This window comes from Strigops habroptila, chromosome 7 (assembly GCF_004027225.2).
Source record: "Strigops habroptila isolate Jane chromosome 7, bStrHab1.2.pri, whole genome shotgun sequence".
Taxonomy (NCBI): Eukaryota; Metazoa; Chordata; class Aves; order Psittaciformes; family Psittacidae; genus Strigops; species Strigops habroptila.
The window spans coordinates 45,268,701-45,292,282 of record NC_044283.2 but is presented as its reverse complement, the minus strand read 5'-3'; the positions used below and the strand labels follow the sequence as shown (position 1 = coordinate 45,292,282).

Sequence of the window (23,582 nt, the reverse complement as noted above, 5' to 3'; positions counted from 1 at the left end):
ATGAGAAAATTTCAGAGGACTGATGAAATTCATTAGCACTTTGAGCCTCCACCAAGCATGTTCCACCACAGTGTAATGCACCCTCCTTGATCTTGACTTTGCCTTTCCTTGTGTTTATGCATAGCAACATATGTGTGCATCATGCAAAAAAGAGAATGAAGCATTTCACTGCACACACTTTCTTCCCACATTCCTTAATGTACTATTTGGAAGGTGCTCCAATACATCTACATAACACCGTAACAGCGTCATGCAGCATTTTTGAGCTGAGTGTCACTGAGCTTGCCTACTGCACATAGTACTGTCATGCTTGTGTGGTGCTCTGCCCAAGGTTATCACCCCTGAGGATAATAAGTCACCTGGGCAGAGTACCATAGTAATATGGTATTTCATGCACATGGCATTGTGTGCACTCCCAAATATTACCATGAGAAGCACAGTACAAGAAACTCCAGAGAACAGAAGTTACAGTACCTGTGACTTTATCCAATACAAATGCTTTGTTTTCATTGCCTGAAACAATGTGATACGTAACTTGTCCATTTCTTCCCTCATCAGGATCCTTTGCAATTATGCGGTGCACAAGGAAGCCCACCTCCACATCCTCCATGACATAGGAGAAAGGTGAAGAAGTAACAGAGGGACTGTTGTCATTGATATCTAAAATAACAACTTTCACAGCCAGGGAATCAAGCCTGCGATCAGTCAGATTTATTGCCTGGTCTGTCGCAGACACTGTAAGGATCACAGAGGGAATAATCTCCCTGTCTAGTGCAAAAGCTGTGGTCAAGGTGCCGTACAAAGGGTGAATATGAAATAGATTTTCATCCATGTTACTGATTTCTAGGGAATATTGTATTTTGCTGTTCAGAAAACTGCCATCTCCATCTTTTGCATTGAATGTGTAAATGAGAGTGCCAATAGGTACATTTTCTTCTATGCCAATCACTACAAAGTCATCTTGAAAAAAAGGAGAATGATCATTCTGATCTTCTACATCAATACTTAGGAAAACAGTGTTATTCTCTGGAGGATTATTATTATAATCCTTTATAATAATTTGCAAAAGGAAGTGCGAAGCTGATTCATAGTCAAGTTCCTTGGAAAGAAAAAGGTCTCCTGTCAAGCTATCTATTTCAAAATGAACATCATCATCATCTCTGTCAATACTGAAATGCAGTTTCCTGTTGGTAGTTAGATGATTATCAGGCCACTTCAGAGAATTCAACACTTGTGCAGGTCTAAAATTTTCAGGTATGACAAAGTGCTTGAAATCTTGAGAGAAGACAGATCTCCTGTTGGGAAGTGGGATTACCTGCAACAAAAGCACAAAGACTACAATATTTTCCCATTGTTATTACAAATAGTATAATGATTTCTTTTTCTGTAATTATTTATTATTTGTGATTATATTTATCCTAAGTATGCCTCAAAGCCAGAAAACAAACTCAACATGCTCCATAGAAGTTCAAATTGTCCTTAGCCAGTCATTCCATAATTCTATTTCTCATTCCTACATTAAAAAAAAGGGACAAGACTGTCTCTCACCCTATGAATCATAGGGTCCAAAGACAGACTGCTTGAATATTACTATCTCTGCCCCTACTCTGAAGCACTTCAACTGACTTTCTATATAGGACAGCACAACAGGGACAGATGTGACAAAGAAAGCATGGTACTTTATGCAGTTTGCCAAAGAGAGATAGCTGGGGTTCTCTGAGGGTTGTTTATACCATTACAGGGTTTCATTCATTACGGATTGCTGCAGTGTTCTAAGTTAATGCTTTAAAAGGAAAGAATCTCTTCAACTGTGAAATCCACATCTGCTTTGTCTTGACTGAAGTTTGGGGTTTTTTTCCCCAAGCTATCCAAAATTAACCACCTTTTGGGTGCAAGAAAATAGCAGCCTCTATGACATTCAACCTCTGATAAAGGAGCGCACAGGCACCTGGACAAAGCAGCCCCACTGTGGCTCAATGAACAGCAGGTGGCTGGCTGTGGAAAGAGCACATGCTGGATTTCACGCTCCCATGCAGAGCAGCCCTGTCTAAACCAGCACAAAAGAATGAGCTATCATACTGGGTTACAGAAACAAAGTATTTTCCTTCTCTTTTCCAGTGTTCATAATGACCTCCTACTAAAACACAAACATCATCTACTTGCAAGACAATCCAGAATGCTGTTGTGCATTCATAACAAATCAAAATGAGTCTGCTCTCTCATTTCCTTCCTCAACAGAAAAATGGCTAAACTACCATGAGACAAGGTGCTTGTAATTTTGAACTTCTTCCTTTCTTCAGCTTTTTTCCCCTAGCTTCTCCCCCCAGTTTATTTTTTTTTTTTCAAAGAAACTAAGTATCTAACATAACTGTTGTATCTGTACCACATAAATAAGCACCTGGATGTAAACAGCAGCGTGTCCTTGAAGTGAAGGCATCCCTTGGTCCCTGGCTGCGACCATCATTCTGTAGTCTGATCTCTCAGCATGTGAAAGAGAACGGGTTGTTCTTAATTCTCCACTGACAGCATCGATCTGGAAGTATCCTTTATCCTGTTCTAGGGGATAAAATGGGTACGAGTTACTGCAGGTCTCTTCAGCTTGCCTCTATAGTACCGAACATTGTAATTAACAGTAAGAAAGCACAGGACACAGAAGAAAGGGAACCTGCTGCACTCATGGTAGCTCTCTGTGGCTCACTTGGTTCACCTTTCTTCCTTCATCGAGTTAACAGTTATTATAAACCACTTTGGATTTAGAAAGCTACAGAGAGAAACACTATGGAGTGCTAAAGCAACTGCTCAATTTTATACCATTGTTATTCACACCACCGAGAGCAGCAGACACCTCAGGATTGGTACTCCTACTTCCAACATAAGTTGGCAGGCATGGCCAGAATGAAAATTAAGTCTTAGTCTCTGAACTGGCATGAATGGTCAAGTAAGTAATGCTGGGCACACAGCTGGCTCACGTCCCTCATAGAATACGGATAAGCAAAGAGCCCTATCCACCTCTTAATACAGCATAACTGCAGTGATGCCACCTGCCCTGCCTGTGCTCTGAACCAGGAGGTAACTGATGGTAGCTAAAATCTTACAGTACATTGTTGCAGAGCAACACGTGAATATTGGAAATTATGCTTACATCCTTCATCAAAGACTGGCTGCATGCTAGTAACAAGCAACTTCTAATTAAAATTACTACTTGGAGCTACATCATATTACATTTATGCTAGAGTTGCAAAGAAAAATTCTACCATAGAAGAGTAAATAGCTCCTTGTGACTTAGAATCATAGAATTGTTTAGGTTGGAACAGACCCTGAAGATCATTGAGTCCAACCATAAACCTAACACTACCAAGTCCACTGTTAAACCATGTCCCAGAGTGCCACATCTACATGTCTTTTAAATACCTCCAGGGATGGTGACTCAATCACTTCCCTGGGCAGCCTGTTTCAATGCTTGACCACTCTTTACATGAAGAAATGTTTCCTAATATCCAATCAAAATCACCCCTGGCACAATTTGAGGCCATTTCCTCTTCTCCTATCACTTGTTACCTGGGAAAGAGACTGACTCCCACCTCCTCCGTTTTCAAGAAATGCAACACAAATTACTCTTCAATTTTTAGTAAAATGGGAAAGTATCTATTACTTGGTATACCTTACCAGAAACTGAGAAAATGGAATTTGTCGTAACTACTTCCCTCTTAGAATACTATGCAAACAACTTTTTGTTATGCGGATTTTTATTAAGGTGTGCTAGTGGGTTAAACAAAGTCATGCAGCATAACAGCTGCAATTCTAACAAGCAACAGTGGTAAAAATAAATTCAGTGCAGATGTAGCACACAAAACATCCATAAAGAACTTTATTTCCATAGGCACCTAAGTGAGCATGAAGCTGTTTATGTTCTCCAAATCTGCACATGCAAATTAGTTAGCTGCACATACAGATGTTCATTTTTGTATACAATCACCTCGCCTGCAGCTGGAAAATATTTTCACCTGTACAATTTGAAAACAACACTGAGCAGGCCAGTTACAAACCAGGGGTTTCACAATCAACAAATAGGAGGGCTTTTTTGAATATCATTCTGCTTTTTTGACTGGCTATAGGTTTCTAATACTCCATGAGTCCCTTCTGGGTTGACTCTTGCAGTCTGGAACGTAACAAGGAAATTGCCGACAAAGGAAATAATACGCAGACACAATTATATTGGATGAGACAGTCCTGCACTCTGCATTTTTCCTGATAGTTTCAAAATATTGATGCCGCTATATTACTGTTTTCATAAATAGCTTTTGGTTACTTTCCTGGTTTAGGTCCCAACAGTATGTCTGCATTCACAGATATGCTATTTTGTGCCATATAATGTTTCATAGCACAAAACCCCAGCTAAGCAAAAGGCAGAGGAGATATGAAAAACAGAACACATAATGTGAATTGCATGCATAGAATTTTAACATTTTGCTAAAACTGACATTTAAAATAACTGATAGGGAGAACTAACAAGAACAAGAAAACAGTTAACAGAAGACTATTCCCTTCATTTTTCTACCAAAATGGAGCTACAGTTACCAAACTGAACCAAAAATAAAAAATAGCTTAAAAAAATAATAATCAGAGAACAAAAACATTCCCAGTACATAACGGCAATCTGAGCATGAGGCTATGAGGATTCATCCTTGTTTCAAGAGTGATGAGGATAGGCAGTACCTCTTAGCATAAAGACTAACACTACGAAGTCCACCATTAAACCATGGCCCAGAGTGCCACATCTACTCCAGGGATGGTGACTCAATCACTTCCCTGGGCAGCCTGTTTTTCTGTTTCATGTAGCAGAACATAGATGGTGCTTCTAAATAGTTTAAGCTTATTTGACAGGAAAAAGGAACGGTCAGAATCTAGATTTCTGAATAAAAAGAAAGCTGGTCAGAAGTTACCAGTAATGTTATTCACCAGAGTCCACAATTCCACTAAAATCCTAACACTGCATGAAACAGCCAATTTTGTGCATATTTTGGTGGCAATGAAAGTGACAGAAAAATCTGATAATGTTGGAAAGAGATATTGCGTAAAATCAGAACCCTTTGGGACTTCCATTTTGAAAGTGTTTCTGATTCTCATCTTTTTTTTGTCTAGTACTGCACTAAGAAGCCATGGCTCCCAAAGAACTTGAACACCATGTGGCTGCTGCAGAAATACAGCCTTCTGCAAGTCTAGGAATGCTCCCTGCATGCTGCTTGCAAATTACCCTGGAGAACAAGTACTTGTCCGCAGACACACATTCAACACTTGCCAATTCATGTGTGCTAGCCAGGCAAACTAGGCTTCTCCTAGCACTCTGGTGGTCAAGAACTAATGTATGCACAGAATTGTCCAAATAAAACTGTAAAAGCCTCTACTTTGCCAGTGCTAGTCTTAGCATACAGAGCAATAGTTTAAGATGCACTACAAACACAGAATGATTTTTATTATACATGCACATGTATAACAAAACATGTTATACATGTACAAGCTATTGAGAGTTGTAAAGAAGGCCAGGCAAATCACTTTGCAACTGCCAGCGTCACTAAGGAATAGTACACATAGCTGAGATTCACCTCTCTCTGAATTCAGTTACTCTTTCAGTGATAACACAAAAGTGGAGGTATGGCCATTGATCATGCATTTCCATATACATGAACATGTAAGAAGGATTTGGTTTGATTTTCTGGAAAGAGGGAGGGGCATTTTGAAGGAAACACTTCTGTGAATGCTAAAATTCATCTGCTGTGTAAACCTCAGTTCTTTCACAGATTTTTCCTTATGTCATTTGTTGGCATCAGTCATTAGCCCTCCTGCATAGCTTGATCTACTGCTGCTATCTTGGCATTTCTTTAAGGTCTTGAGAACATTAAAAATTACCCAGTGACTCTTACAAGCTTAACAGCTGACACTGCCATTCATAGCTCTTAGTCTTGTGGCAGTGCCTCAACTGTTGAAAAGAGCACTGGTCTGCATGCAGTCCTCCAATTAACCTGGTGTCTTTGTGTTTAACAAATAAGGCTGTAAATCAGATATTTCTTCTTCATACGTTAGTACTGAACAATGTCCCAGAACTTGAAAATACTATTTTAAATATAAACCAGGCAAAAACTTCACCATGAAACAGAAGACCAGATGTTAAAGGCTGTGAGCCAACTCTCAACAACAACAACAAAAATTAGTATCAGAGAAGCTCAGCTGTTTCTGGATTTGTTTATCAGGAAAATATCTAGTTCCAAAGCTGGGAGGGCTCTTCTAGTGCATTTTTTTGCTGCCGTTTTTATCCTTTTGTTCTTTCTAGAGACAGCATTTACAAGACCAGTCATATTTTGTGTTGCTAGTCGTTTTTATAATTTGAACTCTTACTTACTCCTCTCTGGGGCTCTATAGTGAAGCCAGTAAAAAACATCCAATGTGCTGTTTGAAAAAAGGGGATATAGCTAGATATACAGACAGGCAGAGATCCCTGAAGAACACTTCCCGTGTTGCTTGGCCATCATCCTTCAAACAAAGGGTTGCGTACTACTCATTCCCTTTTTCTTAAGGGGGATCATTCTGTGCAAAATATTGTTATTCACAATGCAGAAACGTATAATTTTCTCCAGCTCTCTCTGGAAGAGGCAGTTGCTTGTATCCAAATTAAGGGAATAATAGCATGGCCATAAACTGACCCTACAATCTTTTATTATCTAAATATTTTCAACTGCAAAATTTTCAATAGAGAGTTGTTAAATGTCTCATTTTTTTAAGCATCTCTTGTTGGAAGAGAGCAGAGTTAGTTCTCTGGCCCTTGTGGATTTGAATCTTAAAGTCCTTCCATTACTCCACAGAAGTCAAAAGGGTACATAAATACACAGTATAACATAATCCATGGGATTCTTTTGGTAATTTCAGCCTTGGCAAGAAGAGGCTACAGATTCCCTTGCTCTTTAGGAGAAAGGAGTAATGTAGCTTTGCAGTATTTTGTTCTTTACTCTGCAGTGACAAATAATTGTAATGAGTTTAAACCAACTGAGCCTGTATTTGAGCTCTGCCTACACAGAAAAGAACACTTGAGAAAATGCACTGAGTGGATGGAAATACTGGAAATGCTTTTTTGCTCTGATGAAACAGTATGCTCTGTGTGCAAATTATCACAAGCACCAAGCTTAAAAGGTATTGATTACATTAAGCTTGTAAAGACAGCAGGTACCAAAATTAAATAAGTAGTTCTGTTCTTGGCACCTCTTGCTGTTTCAAACCAATAGTGAAGCAGGGCAGGAGAAACAGACATGTTTTCCTCATTGGTTACAGAGAGAGATCTCTTGTGTAAAACTGTAGCAAGTGGTATGTGGCAAAACCAGAGGTCACATCTATATCTCTTACCAGCATTAAAGCCCCAGTCCCACTAATGTTCTAGTTCAGGGCTGCTCTGTTATCGATTCCACTGCACACAAAACTGGATCCCATAGCTTACCCCAGAAGTGAACTACTACAGGTAGGAACTACAGGGAAAACTATAGAGGAGAAGTGTTTTTAAGTGGCCACACTATGTCCGGCTAACACAGTGCTAAACAAAGGGTGAAACATGAGCTAAAAACCACAAGCCTCATTGTTTGCCCAGATTATCTTCTGATCCTTCTGATCCCTGTCTCAGACTGTCATGAACCATTCTTTTAGCAGGAAAATTTTCAATTAGTCATGGGAAAAGGGAGATCGTTTTTCCTTTAAGATGTTAAATGACTGAAATACTAAACTGTACAGTACAAAATCATGGTCCTAATCTTTTCTAAGTGCTGTTTGAATGCTCTCTGGCCAGCCAGCAATCAAGCAATCAAACCCCTGGGAAGATGGGGCAGAGAGGGAAGGGAGGAAAGGTAACTGCTTGCACCTCCTTAAATACTTCATAAGACATATGATGTCCTGACCCCTATTTACACAAACACATTTATTCAAACAGACACAAAACAGACATAACATCCTGTATGTATACATGGCACCTCTAAAACTCTAGTTTTAAAACTCTACTTCAATGTATCTTTTCTTATGAATAACACTTGAAATTCTTACCTGATTCTACTGAATATAACACAACACCGTTGTTTCCAGAATCAGGGTCTTTTGCAAAGATATTGGTAATAAGTGTCCCTGGTGGCTGCCCTTCCAAAACCTGTCATCAAGCAGTTTATAAATAATTCGGAAATACACAATGGATAACTGTGAGTCTTAAAATAAATTCCTTGCCATAACACAAGAGTTTAGCTGTTGCTCTGTTTTCTATTTCATTAATATTTACAGTCAGTGCAAAGAGCATTTCAGGAAGTGGTTAAATAATACAGCTCTAGCAATCCTCTGTTATAGTCTGCATATATTGCTAATTCAAAAAGCTTCAGTTTAGCAGACTCAGAGGTCAGAAATTAAAAGAGATTCTAATGCATACATAAATAAAATTATATGTATATATCCTCTACATCTAACAGTATCCAATCTTTTGTAATCATTTTGTAATCATCTGATAAATTCTGAAACTCCCAAACATATTCGAGTCTCAATGCAAAGTTTCTGTTTCAGAGCACGGGGGATTTGGGCTTCTGCCACAGGGTGGTGCTCGGAGCAAGGCAGCGCATGCCGCCGGCTGCACCTACCTTGAGGTGCAGCCCCTGCCCCAGTGCCGCCTGAGGGAAAAAGGGCCTGTTGTCGTTGAGGTCCCTCACGGTGATGTACACGGCTGCTGTGGCATTGAGCCGCGGTAACCCGTGGTCGGTCACTAGGACGGTCAGCTGGTGGTGAGCTTGTTTTTCACGATCCAGTGCAACCCAGTTTATGATTTCACCTGATGAACAAAGAAGATGAAGGAGAAAGGGAGTTAAGTATTTAATATATGCTAGCACTCATCTTACTACATGCAATTATACATTTAATTTAATGTGAAATAATGATACATGTTGTCTTATACACTTTACTGCTGACATTAAAACCTCAGCTTTCCAAGCTCCATTCCGTAGAAGCATTCTGCCAATCACAGTTTGCCCCTCTACTTTAGCACCATATTACTTCCTTTACTGCACAGTGGATGCCCTGGAGCGAAGGTGTATAACAGTGCAAATCACCGCGCTGGCCTTCCAAAGAAATTCATCTGGCCTTTTCTTCACCACGCTTCAGGACAGACGATATATGAGCACAGGGTTTTAACTGTTGACAAATGGCCTTTATTATGCCCCCAGGTTAGGAAGTTCTCAACACAACGTCTCTATATTTATCAGGAACCCTTATGTCTCCTATACGTTCTAGTAAACCCACTGAATAAATCTGACCCAATCTTCTCTCCATCTGCTCAGCCATACTAAGTATAGCTGTAGATTTGTGGTTGACCACAGTCCTTCATACAGATAACTACGCATTATTATAAAACCTTCCAGATTAAATCCTAGTACTCTGTTTGCCTTTAAACTTCCATAAACATACTCAACCAGAACCTGCTTTGAAATGGCAATTTTATTCTGAGACTCATACAGAGAAATTCTGGGAAAGCCTATTCCCTCCCCATGAGGACAGGACATCTAGGAACAGGAATTTTAAATGGCAGATCTTTGCTCGCTACATATCATTTTGTTAAACAGGATTATTTACAGTTCCGGTGTTCCTTACAGGATTCCTTTTCTCTGGGCTCTCTATGCTGTGCCCAGTGTTGTTGAGCTGTGTGGACATAGTACCTATTACAAAGACATTTGGGATTCACTGCAGAGTACACCATGTGCCATGAAAAAATTTTCTCAGTCAGTTTGATTTCTTTGGTGCCATGTACAACATGAACTCGGTTTTGATGTAACTTACAGAACTTTCCACAAATACTTTAAATCACTGTAATTGTCAAATGTCATAGTTACCTTTACAGTTATTTATGGCTGATTTGTACTTTTCAACTATACTTGATCACAGGCAATTAAGTTCCTCATATGAACTACTAAAGCTGTAGCTCAAAACTTCTTCTTTTAATTTATTACAGTCAAACACTAAAACTTATGACCAAGCGACCAGAATGGAGTAATGAAAAAATCAAATCCTAAGGGTTAGTTCATTCTTCATGAACATGTATTAGATTTATTTAATTCCCCAAATTGTGAAGCTCTGAGTTAGAATATTCACATATCAACCCAAGAGATTCACAGCAGTTCCTGAAAGCTTTACACTTTACTTCCATTCCCTTAGGGAAGGCTGCTTTCCAAAAGCACTATTAAGCAGATCACAAATCATAAAATGCTACCTGTGTTGGAATTCATCTTGAAATACTTTCCATCAGACAAGAGGAAATAGGAAAGTTGTCCATTTCTTCCCGAGTCTTTGTCAACAGCTGTAATGGTGCCAACCACACCCCTAGGAACTGGATTTTCCTCCATTTCAAAGAAGTAACTCTCATGCGTAAACACAGGAGGATTATCATTTTCATCCAGAACACTAACTATTACCGATGTACTTGCATTTTGCCTGAGGTTTTTATCCTCAGAGGTGCTCACCAGTGCTCTAAAACTCAGTATCTGTGTGCATTCATAGTTCAAATGTTTCCGAAGATAAAGCCAACCAGTATCAGAGCTGATTCCAAATGCAACAGAATCCATGCTAGGCTCTAAAGAATATGTCAGCTTGGAGGTAACACTGTGTAGATCAAGTGAATGGGCTTTAACCTGAAGGATTCGGGCACCTGGAGAGGTAGCTTCACTGATTTCTACTTGATACACCAAGTTTTGAAAAACCAAAGTAGGGCCCATCTTCTGCTCTTGAATAATCACTGTCAACATCAGCAAAGAAGTCAGAGGAGGACTCCCACAGTCTTCAGCTACTATATGCAGAGTATATTCCTGCTGTTTATCTGCAAACACTGTCCTGGTGAGATTTACCACTCCAAGGCTTGGATCAATGCTAAATGGATTTGACTGCTTGCTTACAATACTATATTTGATAGCTCCATTTAAGCCACTGTCTTTGTCTTCTGCGTGAGCAATGTAGACAGCAGTGCCAGGAGGCTGGGTATGTGAAATAGATACCTTATCAGATCTGGTAAGAAATACTGGGGGGTTGTCATTAATATCTATCACAGATATGTTGACCTGGGTGCTACTGTAGACAGGGGAGTTACCCAACTGTGACTGAACAGTGAGCACCACAACAGACTGAGTTTCATGGTCAAGCTGTTTTTTGGTGCGGATGATACCAAACTGGGGGTCAATAGAGAATCTTCCATGTGGATCGCCAGAGGAAATTCTGTAAGAAATCACTTCTAAAGAATCTAGAAATGGAAATAACAACAAAAAAAGTAAAAAAATATGAAAGTGATAGTGTAGGTAAGAACATCTGTAAAGAATGCATGCTGTTAAATTCAGTGGAATAAATGTAAGTTACACAGATATTTGACTTCTTTGGGATTTTTATGCTTCCTTCTTCCTGTCGCTGGAGCTCTTCAGTAAAACATGGTGGTATACAGTTTGTCCACTTACGCTTCATTTGATTTTCATCTCACTGGTATGATAAAACTCTATAGAGAAAATAGTATAATACCCTCTTGGTTTTCTCTGATCTAAAATATAGAAAAAACCACTTCTATAAATTAGTCTTATGAGAGTAATTTCACTACACACAGACCTTCACTATAGCAAGGAATGAAACAGCTGGCAGTTCTCTGAACAAATTTCATTTTACTGAACTTTCTGTTCATGGACAACCATTGCTATCACCCTTATACACCAGATGCTGTCTAAAGCAAAAGCTTATTACCAAGGCCGCTCTGCAGGTGCTACCTCACCATGAGGACAGTGGTCCTTTAGTGGGAGAACCTGACTAATCAAACTTACATAAAACCTCTACCTCTACCACCTTACATGTACAGATCCACCATTAGGTTGGTATGCGGACTTATTGCTCCCATTGTTCTGAATAGGAAACAAATACATATGGCTGTCAGGGCTCTCTGAAGCTTCTGAGTACTCTCTCATCATGAGTATTGCTCTGAGATTTTTCTTGCATGGCTAACGCTTTAACAGAAGCCACAACATCATACAAATTCTTCCTCACACTTTCACAACATGCTCCCAGTCTCCCCACTTGAAATTATAGAAATGCAACTGGAAGAAAATGGAGGCAGTTGCCAATCCCCATGAACCACCAAGGAGAGTATCATGAATCTCAATCTGTTCAAAAAGGTATCCTGATACAGCAGTGATTACATCAGTTGCTGTAAATACCAACAGTAAATACTATTTAATGCTTGATACCCTGAATAATATGAAAGTTTAAAAAAAATTATCTGCAAGTATTTCCAGTTAATGGTCACAGAAAAAACCCAAACTGCAATGTAATCTCTGGCTGAGCATGCAACTTACTTGGAGGCTCTCTGGCCTTTACGGTGCCAACTGGGCTGTCTTCAGGTGCATCTTCAGGAACAAAAAACGTATACCGGGATCTCTCAAATATGGCAGGGGCCAAAGCAGTCTGAAGGATGTTTACTGTGACGGCTGCATTGGTGGCAGAGGGAAGGCCACCCCCATCCCGTGCAGAAACAGTCAGGAAGAGCACAGAACGTGTCAGGTGGCCAAGAGCTGAGATGAGGTAAATAATTCCTGAAAGTACATAGAAATAAAAGAGCAATGAAGTAAGGCAAAATTCAGCAGGCTGACAAAACAGTTTCAACATGAACCTCTACTCTTAGAGGAGGCCAGATAACAGGCACTTTTTGTACGGCTTCTGGGAAGCAATCACTTGCTGTCCGATCACAAGTTTCTCATAAAATACCCTCTAATAGTGAATCGTAACATCTGTTGAATTTGCAAGCTGCTAACAATTACATTTTATATAAACTATATAAGTAATTATTTGAAAATACAATGCTCTGTCCAGAAATACAGCACTTTGGATGTCCCTTCCTCAAGATAAATACATTTTTCATCCTTTAACTGTGATGAATGAGACTAGCTGTCTCCAAATACATTCTCTTCTGACTGCTAAAATAATGTTTAGTAAAAAAATTACTAAATTCTTTAGTAATATTACATAATTATGCCCAATTTTCAAATACTCTCTATATAACTACAGAAACCCACATCTAACTATTATTACCTAAGATGGTAGTATGAGTAGGAAGAATGAACATGGCAGGAATCCTGTCCCATCTTCTTCTACTAGTAAAAGCTTGTATGAACTTCAAAGAAAGCTTTGTTTGAGTGAAGACTTCAGCCTCAGCAACGAGAATTATATTCAAACCACAGGTCTCTATGGGATGTTCATAACAGTCCAGAACAATTATCCAAAACTGATACTTGTTAATTGTTCCGTGAGAGAGTCATTCATTGTCATTTGCAAGCAAATTAAGGATTTATAAATGAAGATATAAACCCACAAATAAATCATTAGCCCTCAGAGCACTAAAAAATGTCTGGTCCAGATGAAGCGAACATAAATAGTTAAAAATTTAGGGGTAAACACTAGATCAAAGAGTTCAGAGCAGATCACAGTATGTTTTTTATTTCATAAATTGTATAACTAAATTATAACCTATATTATAAGTTACTTTATCATTAAGTATTACAAATTATAATGTGAAGCACACAGTTGCAAACCAGGTGTTTACAGCCAGGTAAAAGATGGAATAAGGAAATGTAATTATGTCCTAGAGAGCATTAATATTGGTTTATTTTATCCATTCCAGCGTCTTTCCTATCACTCACCAGAAGGAAGAACACTTGCACTTTATTTGAGGTGAGAAAAATCCATCAATATTCTTTAGTGGTCACAGATTTTGCAGTACAAAGAACTATTTGTAAAGTAAGTTTTTGAACATGAAAATGAAGATAAGAGGTGACCAAATGCAAGAAAATTGTTAGCAACGAATAAATTTAACTAAATATACACTAAATGCTAAAATTGCAGTAAGCTAAGTAGTAAGGTTGCAGCAAACTCAAGTGATTCAATAGAGACAACTTTCTACATACCAACAGGTATTTTTAAGAGATCACCTACTCTTTTTGCAGAAGCTGGTGAAGACACAAAACTTCTAGCAGCTCAGTAAAACCCGACCTTTAAACTTTGAGCTACCTTTGTAATTTCCTGGCTCCTGAGACAGGTTTAGTAGGCATGTTGTTTGGTATTCAAGTCAGACATTTAATTATCCTATTTGTCAGACAGGGTAAAAATTAGATTTAACTCAAAAGTGCCTTAGGAGAATCAGTGCATTATTCAACTACAATATATCTTCTCATAATTTTGGTGAAGCCACAACACTAATTTGCTACAATACATTCTTAAGCAGAATAATGGAAAATACATAAAATCCTTAGAAATACTCAAATATGCATGTGGTATACTTTCCAATCACACTGCCAGGACATTATGATAACAAACTGTGTCTTGACATGCTTAAAATGCATTCAAAGAGTCTTCAGGATGAAGGAAGAATACTTTCCACTAACAACAAATGACACATTCCAGTATGACAAACCACAGTAAAAGCACAACAGAACTACAGATGGATTCAGAATTCATTGCTGATTCAGCTCCTATGCCAATAACTGATGCACTTCCAAGAATCAACTTTATTTTGGCCCTTTTTTTAATATTTTATTTTTCGTCTTTTGATGATTGAGTTTTACAATTAGTTAGACATATACTTTGGCATTTCCTGAGGTAATCTGAGCAAATGTAGTTTGAAGGAAAAAGGGTTTTAACCTTTTATTTTCCAGAGGTTAAACATATAAACATGGATTTTAAACACCGTTGCTGTCAAATTAAGTGAAATCAATCAAATGGACTGTATTTTACTAACTTGACCAATTGGGTATTTTTCTACTGACTAGGCCAGAAATATCTCATTCCCATTTTGGATACTTCAAGATGTGAAGAGTCGGAAAACTTTTACAGAAAAGCATTGCGTTTAAATTCTTACTCTCAAAGCAGTAACTAATGACTTCAGAACATCCCTTAGCAAAGAGGGGAGCAAATAGTGCTCCACTCCAGGAACTCTGAAGACCTGGTGGAACAGAAATATTTCAGAATCAAAATTCCTTCTCTGCTGGCCTAGACAGATTACAGCACAGTCCATGCCAGTTCAGCTACAGAACACAGACAGGAAAAAAAAAAAAAAAAGGGTAAAAGATTTTGCTTTCTCTATTCATTCTTTTTCTGTGTCCTAGGGAGGGAAGGGAATAGTCAAGTACATCTCACCAACTCAGCCCTCTCTTGCAGGACCAGGGATGCCTTAAGAACAGTGGCAGATTCCAAGTAAAAAGTACCTGTCTTCCATATGGTTCCTTGCAGCCTCAAAACTGTAGTATACAAGAAATTTTATAACACAGTTTGACTTTTAATTATATACATTCTGTTTCTTTCAGCATTTGTAGGACTGGGCATTAGCTTTGCATCTGGTGATATATAATCCATAGAACATTTGAGACAGCTCTACCGTATGTTGCGTAACATGACACATTAGGTTCTATTAAGGCATTATATGATGGGAAAAAAGCTGTAGAACTAAGCAGCATCTGGGATCCTACTTTCTACATGGGTAGGTAAAAACATCAGACTATGACTAAAATGAACAGCCATGACTGCTTGGGTCCAAAGTAGCTGCCGGCATACCTCGGAGCACACTGGCTAGGTATATTTGAACTGCTGAAGTAAGGTGTAGGAGATCCCCTTAGTACTACATTACAAAGGCGGGAACACGGGGCTAACTGCAAGAAGCACATGGCAGGAACTAGCTGTGTAAGTCACACACTTGGCGTGCGAAAACTCAACAGAGGTATGCCTCGCTAAATAACAGGCTGAAGATGAGTCACATTTTTTCTTTCTTTCCTGTTTTGTAATTAATAAAATACAGTGGCTTATTATTGTTATTACCATAGTCATTTGCAGCCTGCAATCTGTGGCTTCAGGAAACTTAAATCACAATTAGATTGCTATGGTACAGAATGTATTCTTCCATTACGAATAACAGTTCATACAACAGTTTCTAGAAATGCTGACAATGGAATGGGAATAATGAGATGGCTCCTCTGTGAGGAACATTTTATCGGGACCAAAGCTCCCACCAGGAGACCCCACAGACACAAGTGTGGTTCCACTTTAAGAAGTCACTGCGCGAAAAATGCTGCTTTCTTTCTTACAGCTTGGCTCCCCATATATATATATATGGACAGACTTATCTGCTGCCTTTAGTAACATTTAATTCCCTTTTTAAAAATTTATTGTTTATATTACTGCAGTGCCTTGAAGACTTTACCTCTGGTAATTTCTCATTCTGCACAACAGAGAGCTGGAATCAATTGTGCTTCACAGGTGAACAATCATATAATTACATACCAGAAGAAGCATTAACATCCAATCTCACTTACACCTTAGCAATCTCACTTTCTTGACTAGATCTGCATGGGTATAACTGACTGCAGATTCCAACATTTATAAATCAAAAACATGACACAGAGACTGCCCATCATGATTTACATATACATTTTAGATAAGAATATGCAATGCTTGTTGCAACTGCCACTGCAGGCTCTGCTCCTGGGCAGGTTAGCTCAGCACAGCCACGCTGGAATTCACAGATGTTTTGCTGCAGAGCAATCTGTGCTCACTGGCTAGCACAAACTGTTGCAACAGTTTCAGGGGTTCAATGTACAGTGAGAGCATCATGACTGTCAACTCTTTTATCTGCTTCATACTTTCTCACTCACTGTACATGCCGCGGTACCAACTTCCAAGAAGTTCTTGCTCTCCGCTTTGTGCCTATTAACAGTGAAAGATAAAAGAAGCCAATGCTTGCCCAGAACATGCAAACACATTAGTGAAAGGCAGGATTCTGCAGCACCTGCCATCTCTTGGTAATTCTCGTGGGATTTTGTTGTTCTTATTTTTGTGGAGATGCACCCTACTCCACAGGTGGGTCAGTTGCTAAGCGCTGTTTCTCAAGAGATAAAGAGGAGACAGGCACTCACATCCAATGATTCTCTTAAAATACATTTCTGATCATCTTCATGATTCTGTGTTCAGTCCTAACATCAGAACAGCATCTATCACCAAAGTAGATTCACTCACCAACAGCACTTTTTGTACAGCAGAAATAATACTGGTTATCCCAATAGGATTTCCACACATAACTTCTAGCTGACCACTTTGAAAACCTGTTTTTCCACAGGGTCCTCACGTAAACAAAGCAAAAGCCAGCCCTACATTTATAGCTATTTGTAGGTAAACAAAACATTTTCCACTAGTCAAGCACTGCAGAGGAAAAGATAAAAATCAGGACATATTAACTTCAATAAGTCTGGATTGCATAAAATCACATACTCGTCTAAATAGCTTCCAATATTTTCTCATTGTTCATGAAATAAGAAAGCAGTTTAGAACACAGCAAGAGGAACAAAATCAGCAACTATCAACAGTGGCCCCTAAGACCACGAAACTGAACACCCTAACAACTTTAAATGATGTCAGTGTTTCTTCACCAAATATCCTAGGATGGGTCAGCTGGTTATGACCTGACACAGCTCAGACAGTAAGCAGATGGCAAAAGGTATGCACAGTTCATCACCCCAATTCACCTTTAAAGCTGGCCGCTGGACCTGCTGTTTAATACTGTGTATGTCAGTACTGACCCACAGATCTGCTGTGAGCATGCCTTGCTCAGCCTAGCATGCCAGCTTCTCAGTGCAGAGACACACATACAGTTTTGCTTACTATGTGTTGGAAATTTTTTTCCAGGATGAGCATAGGCAGGGTGATCCTCCAGGAGCTGGATGCAGTTAGGAGGTATAGACTTTGCATGAACATTAAAACCGACATTGTTCTAGGGAAGAACGACAATGTTTCTACTTGACATTTCTATTGAATTTTACCTGACTCATTGCCTACACTCTAATCTTAGGTTGCCATTTAGGTTCCTGTTTTAGCAATTTACCTGTATGTAAAATGCACCTTTTCAAGTGAAGCTGAATTCTTGATGGTAACCATAACAACACTGCCAAATGTACTGTTCAAAGAGCTGGTTTAATAACTGTCAGGGGAAAGGAAAGAATTAATGAGAAATTACGTTCTTATTTACAGTCTACCTGCTGTAATACTCACAACTTCAGCTCATAAGAAAAGGCTTTAAAAAGCTTAATCTTCATGGCACAAACACTGGTTTGCGTTTCAGTGAATAAGAGGACGATTCCAAGTTAGAAAGTATTTGGTATTTGAAAGTTTTTGTAGTAACTTAATGATTCAACTGGTATTGATCTCTTCTCTACATTTGTATTTTACAGAAGCCTTATACCCTGCACCAGGGATGCTTTTGATAGTGGTCCGTCGCTAGCAGATTTTTGTGCTAAACTCACAGTTTTCCTCTTAGAAAACAAAATATAAATAAAATAGCTTAGTGTCTACAATCAATACTATATAAAGATACTGTGTTTTAAGCACAAGACTTTGCTTAGTATATGAAAGTCTATTCCAGAGTACTTCATCCAAATCTGACAAGGTTGGTAATCTGCAATATGAGGAACCAGTACCTGGATCTGTAATGTACAGATGTAATGTACAGTTTTAACACGGTGGCTCTCTACTATTAGAGTATCTGTTATTACTTTAGATACCACAGGTTAGAGACAACTTTAGTGAGCGAAGAAATATTCATCAACACACAAACCATTAATTTCTAATTAAGGCAGCTCCATTATTCACCTGAGCATCAGCCTCTAATGTTGAGCAAGAGAGGGAACAAGTGTAGTACTAGAATGATTGAATGATTTTATATTACAATAGAATCATAGAATGGTTTGGGTTGGAAAGGACCTTAAGATCATCTAATTCCAGCCCCTCTGCCATGAGCAGGTATGACTCACACTAGACCATGTCGCCCAAGGGTCTATCCAACCTGGCCTTGAACACCGCCAGGGATGGAGCATTTACCATTTCTTTGGGCAACCTGTTCCAATGCCTCACCACCCTCACAGTAAAGAACTTCTTCCTTATATTCAACCTGAACTTCCCCTGTTTAAGTTTAAACCTATTACCCTTTGTCCTATCACTACAGTCCCTGATGAAGATTCCATCCCCAGCATCCTTGTAGGCCCCCTTCAGATACTGGAAGGCTGCTATGAGGTCTCCACACAGACTTCTCTTCTCCAGGCTGAACAGCCCCAACTTTCTCAGCCTGTTTTCATACGAGAGGTGCTCCAGCCTCCTGATCATCTTCATGGCCCTCCTCTGGACTTGTTCCAACAGCTCCATGTCCTTCTTACACAGAGGACACCAGAATTGCACACAGTACTGCAAGTGGGATCTCATGAGATCATTTCACTCAGTTTTACCTCCTCCCTGCCAGCAACACAGGAGGGTGGGAATGGGAGTTTGGTCAGTTCATCACATATTGTCTCTGTCGCTCCCTCCTCCTCGAGGGGGGGGACTCCTCACACTCTTACCCTGCTCCACCATGGAGTCTCTCCCATGGGAGACTTGTCATGAATTTCTCCAACTTGAGACCTAATACTAATCCATTGCTGTCTCACTATTTCAACCTACTATAAAACTTGCAGGACAGGACTAGGGTTTGGTGGGTTTTTTTTGCTTAGTAGAACGCTAATGTTAGTACAGCAAGGGTTTTATGACTCACCTTAGGACATCAAAATTAAAACTTAATACAGAAAAAACAAGTATTTGATGTAGCTTTCTCTATTTTGACTATTAAATGTTTAAATAATTCTTCCCTAACAAAAAAACCCCACCAATCAAAACACTAATTTGTCAGTAAAGCAGCGTATAACCAAAGAAGCATAATTCGTGTTTCCTTTTGTTTTGTTTCCTTTAATCTGACATAATAGTAACTCAGAGCATGTTTGTTGTCTGATTGCATACAAAGAGAATGCTTCCACATAAATTCCCCACCAAAAATCAAAGCATACACCAATAAGTGAGCAGGACTCAGGTCTAGTGAACTGCTGTATTTTCAAAGACAAAGGCAAAGCCTTCACCATACAATCTACACTGCCACAGCACCCCACCAGGTCACCTTTGCTTGCTTAGCTTATTGAAGTTTTCCCCAAACATCTTTTTAACCAAAGACCTTTTCAATCAAGCTGCCAGCCTGCAGATCGAAAAATAACTCAGTGCACAACTTGACTGCCATGGTAACTGAAGATGCTATTTCTTTGAAGGCACTGTACAAAAGATGCATGTTTCCAGCACAGATACAGAATGAAGCCTAATATGAGACCAGTAAGATATATTTGCTGTTCTTACATTAAGAGCATCACGAAACATTCCAGATGCTCATCTTAATCCCCATGAACTGATTTTCTGCTACTCCCCTACTACATTCATTTTAACAGTCCAACAGTGTGAAGGCATTTTGCCAAGTCTGTCTGCTCTCTTTGTGTGACCTGCCGCTTTCTTCTTTATGTTAACTGAGAACATGAAGTACATTAAATACATATGTATTTAAGACCCATATAGTCTCTATCCAAGGAAAGTGTTGATTGCTTGAACTTTACTATACAAATCTCACATTACTCCCTTCCTCCAAAAGGGGAGGTTTGGCCATAATTTTTTTGCTTTTCTCCATTTTTCTCGTTAGCAGCCCACATCATCTGTGCAATGCCAAAGGAGTTCACTCTGTCTCATCTGGTGGTGGGTTGTGTTTCTGAGATCTGACGTAGACTTAACTACAAGAAAGGGGGGTGGGCTACAGTATTTTTGTAAATAATTTGCATTGTATCATATACAATGAAACTCAAGTACACATGTCACCCCACTATTGCGTGGTTGAGTTTATGGCACATAGCTTGTAGGAATTCTTCTCTTTGTAGGTGGTCAATTCTATTCAATTTTATTCATAACAGAAAAAAGAGACGCATATATTAAGAGCTGGCACTATGGATGTTTTTTCATGCTGTTCCCCTACACAGCTTACTTTCAGGGCCAAAATCTGCACTCCAGCACTTAATACAGTAAATTTTGTGTGCTTCAAGGAGAATATACTGTTTACTGTGTTCTTTATGTTAGGTTTCTCATTAGATGAGATCTCAGTGAAGTTAAATGCCCACAAATTACTCAGCTGAGACCACTAATTTTTCCTTCGTGACTTAACTCAAACAAAATCCTGCAAAGGTGAAAACTTGGTGAGCTAAACCAACATCTCAGACATATTCCTCTGATTTGTAGCATTTTGAATATGCTATCAATTTCATATGAAAGATCAGAAATACAGTAACTGAAAAAACTGCATTTTAAAAAAATGTTGCCTCAAAACATTAAAAAATAAAACTCTCCTAATTTTAAATGTTATTTATGCAAACCTCTTCATATGTTTAGCAAATGTAGTACATGCTGTATGAAAATGTCAAAAATAGTTTAAAAATAAACTATTTTTTCCTACAATACTATACAAGAACATCATAAATCATCATAAAAATTGCCTTGTTTTCTTTAGAAAAGATGCATCCCCATTTTACTTTGATGGACATTACAATCTGCTATATATTAAATTGTATAATACATGGAATTAAGCAAAGTTATGATTTTAGTTTTTCTTTCCCAAGAAGAAATTTTGGTATTTCAACTTTTGTTTTCAACCTGTACTGTACTAAAAAAAAAGGCAAAACTTTATCATGCATGGAAAATCTCCTAAGATATGACTGTTAAACAACATTTCCATTTTCTTCCATACAAGAAAACTTGTCAACATCTTTAACTAGAATGAATCTATTCTGGTGCTCTGAACCAAAAAGTTTATTTTAAGTCAGTTTGACATTAAATCACATTTACATATGGTGCCACAGTACAGTAATGGAAGCAGTACAGCACTAAATTGTACGCTGCCAAAGCAAGAAAAATGTATCAGTGGAAGGACTGTTCTGCACAAGCTTTACACTTAATCTGTCTTTTTGTATCCATTGTCACGCACTGTTAAAGAGATGAGATGCTGGACTTAAATCTGTGTTTTGGCTGATTAAGTTAATAATTCTTATATTCTTAAATTTATATGTCCTTCAGATGTATTCCTCCCTTTGTTTTTCTCCAATGGACTAAGCTCCTAGACTGCTCTGCATCTCTTACAGGACATTTTAGTTGCCTGATACCCTATGCTATTTAGTTATAAAGAAATCAGAATGCATCGTAAAGGAAATAAATTATTTTTTAGCAAGCTTAAGTTTCCTCAGAGGGACATTCATTTTGTAGAAAAAGCTGCACTTCTGTGTCAAAAATAAATTTTTAATGCTAAACTCTTAGCATTAAAAATGCTCTTGCTAAACCAGCTCTTGTAACAAGGCTTGTCTGTTGTACTCAACATGTATTTTTTGGTATAAATAAGTAACAGATGTATTAGGACAAAAGGTTGATCCAAGTATCTTCAAGTCAATGGAAGGATCTCCGAATCTCCACTGTATTGGGTTGGTGTAGAAAAGTTTTGATAGTAGAGGGCTGGCTTCTGTGAGCAGCTGCCAGAAGATTCCCCCATATGCAATACAGCCAATGACAGACAGCTCCAAGACAGACCTGCTGCTGGCCAAGGCTAAGCAATAGGACAAGGGGTAATGGGTATAAACTAAAACAGGGGCAGTTCAGGTTAGATCTAAGGAAGAAGTTCTTTACTGTGAGGATGGTGAGGCACTGGAATGGGTTGCCAAAGGAAGTTGTGAATGCTCCATCCCTGGCAGTGTTCAAGGCCAGGTGGGAAAGAGCCTTGGGCGACATGATTCTAAGTTAAGCCTGTGAAGAAGGGAGGGGTAAGGAGAAGGTGTTTGTAAGATCTGGTTTTATTTCTCATTATTCTACTCTGATTTGATTGGTAATAATATTAATATTAATGCTTGTAACATAGTAAAAGTTTATAAATTCAGCTGTTAATCCCAAAGTCTTAAAATTAGCACTGCACAGGTTTTCTGCCACACTTGTGATTGTATCCTGTGACTTACATTTTTAATTACCTGCTGAGCCATAACTATAAATAGTTATAAAAAGCTGTCTTTCAGATAGCTTTTTAGGTAACAATGGGAAAATAAACAAGCATAGCTCAAACACTTTCTTAGCCAGAAGAGCTCTACAACTTGCTTTGTTCTAATCAATTCATGAGTGCTGTTCATAGATCATGCATGGATCAGATATCTACAAAAGGAAACATAATGAGGCCAAGATGTTGTTTACACCAACACTAGAAATAAATGATAGCAAGAGTCATGAACTAGCAGAGGAACTGGTTTAGTTTCCTACCCATACATTTTTCTAGTTACACAGTTCTTAAAGTGTTTTTTCTTGTGGACAGTCTATCATTAATCAAATCAAAAATACCTCATTTCAACTTTTTCTTAAAGGAAAATGCAATAAATGTTATTTACTAGTACAAGAGCATATAAAAACAATAAATGCACGATATAAAAGCTAAAATAGCAAACAAATATCACTAATAAGGCTTGTTTAGAATACAGAAAACTTCTAAATGGAATATCTATCTGCTTTATGAAAGGCTCTTCCTTCCCACTGCCATCGAATTTATCTATATACAACATCCACATCTGAGGGCTTGAAACAAAAGATGCAGCCCCTTCTAGGAGCTTCAA

General features: G+C 38.6%; 1 protein-coding gene across 1 annotated transcript in view; it reads right to left on the bottom strand.

Annotated features, from left to right (window-relative positions):
- The window catches only part of DCHS2 (dachsous cadherin-related 2), a 113,768-nt gene that overhangs the window by 33,462 nt on the left and 56,724 nt on the right, over window positions 1-23,582 (bottom strand). Inside the window, exons 4-9 of the mRNA XM_030491362.1 lie at window positions 12,381-12,617; window positions 10,271-11,290; window positions 8,652-8,839; window positions 8,077-8,176; window positions 2,399-2,556; window positions 475-1,315 (exon numbers count right to left, since the gene is read on the bottom strand). Coding sequence (XP_030347222.1) covers window positions 475-1,315; window positions 2,399-2,556; window positions 8,077-8,176; window positions 8,652-8,839; window positions 10,271-11,290; window positions 12,381-12,617 — 2,544 coding nt within the window. The remainder of the gene's footprint in view (window positions 1-474; window positions 1,316-2,398; window positions 2,557-8,076; window positions 8,177-8,651; window positions 8,840-10,270; window positions 11,291-12,380; window positions 12,618-23,582) is intronic.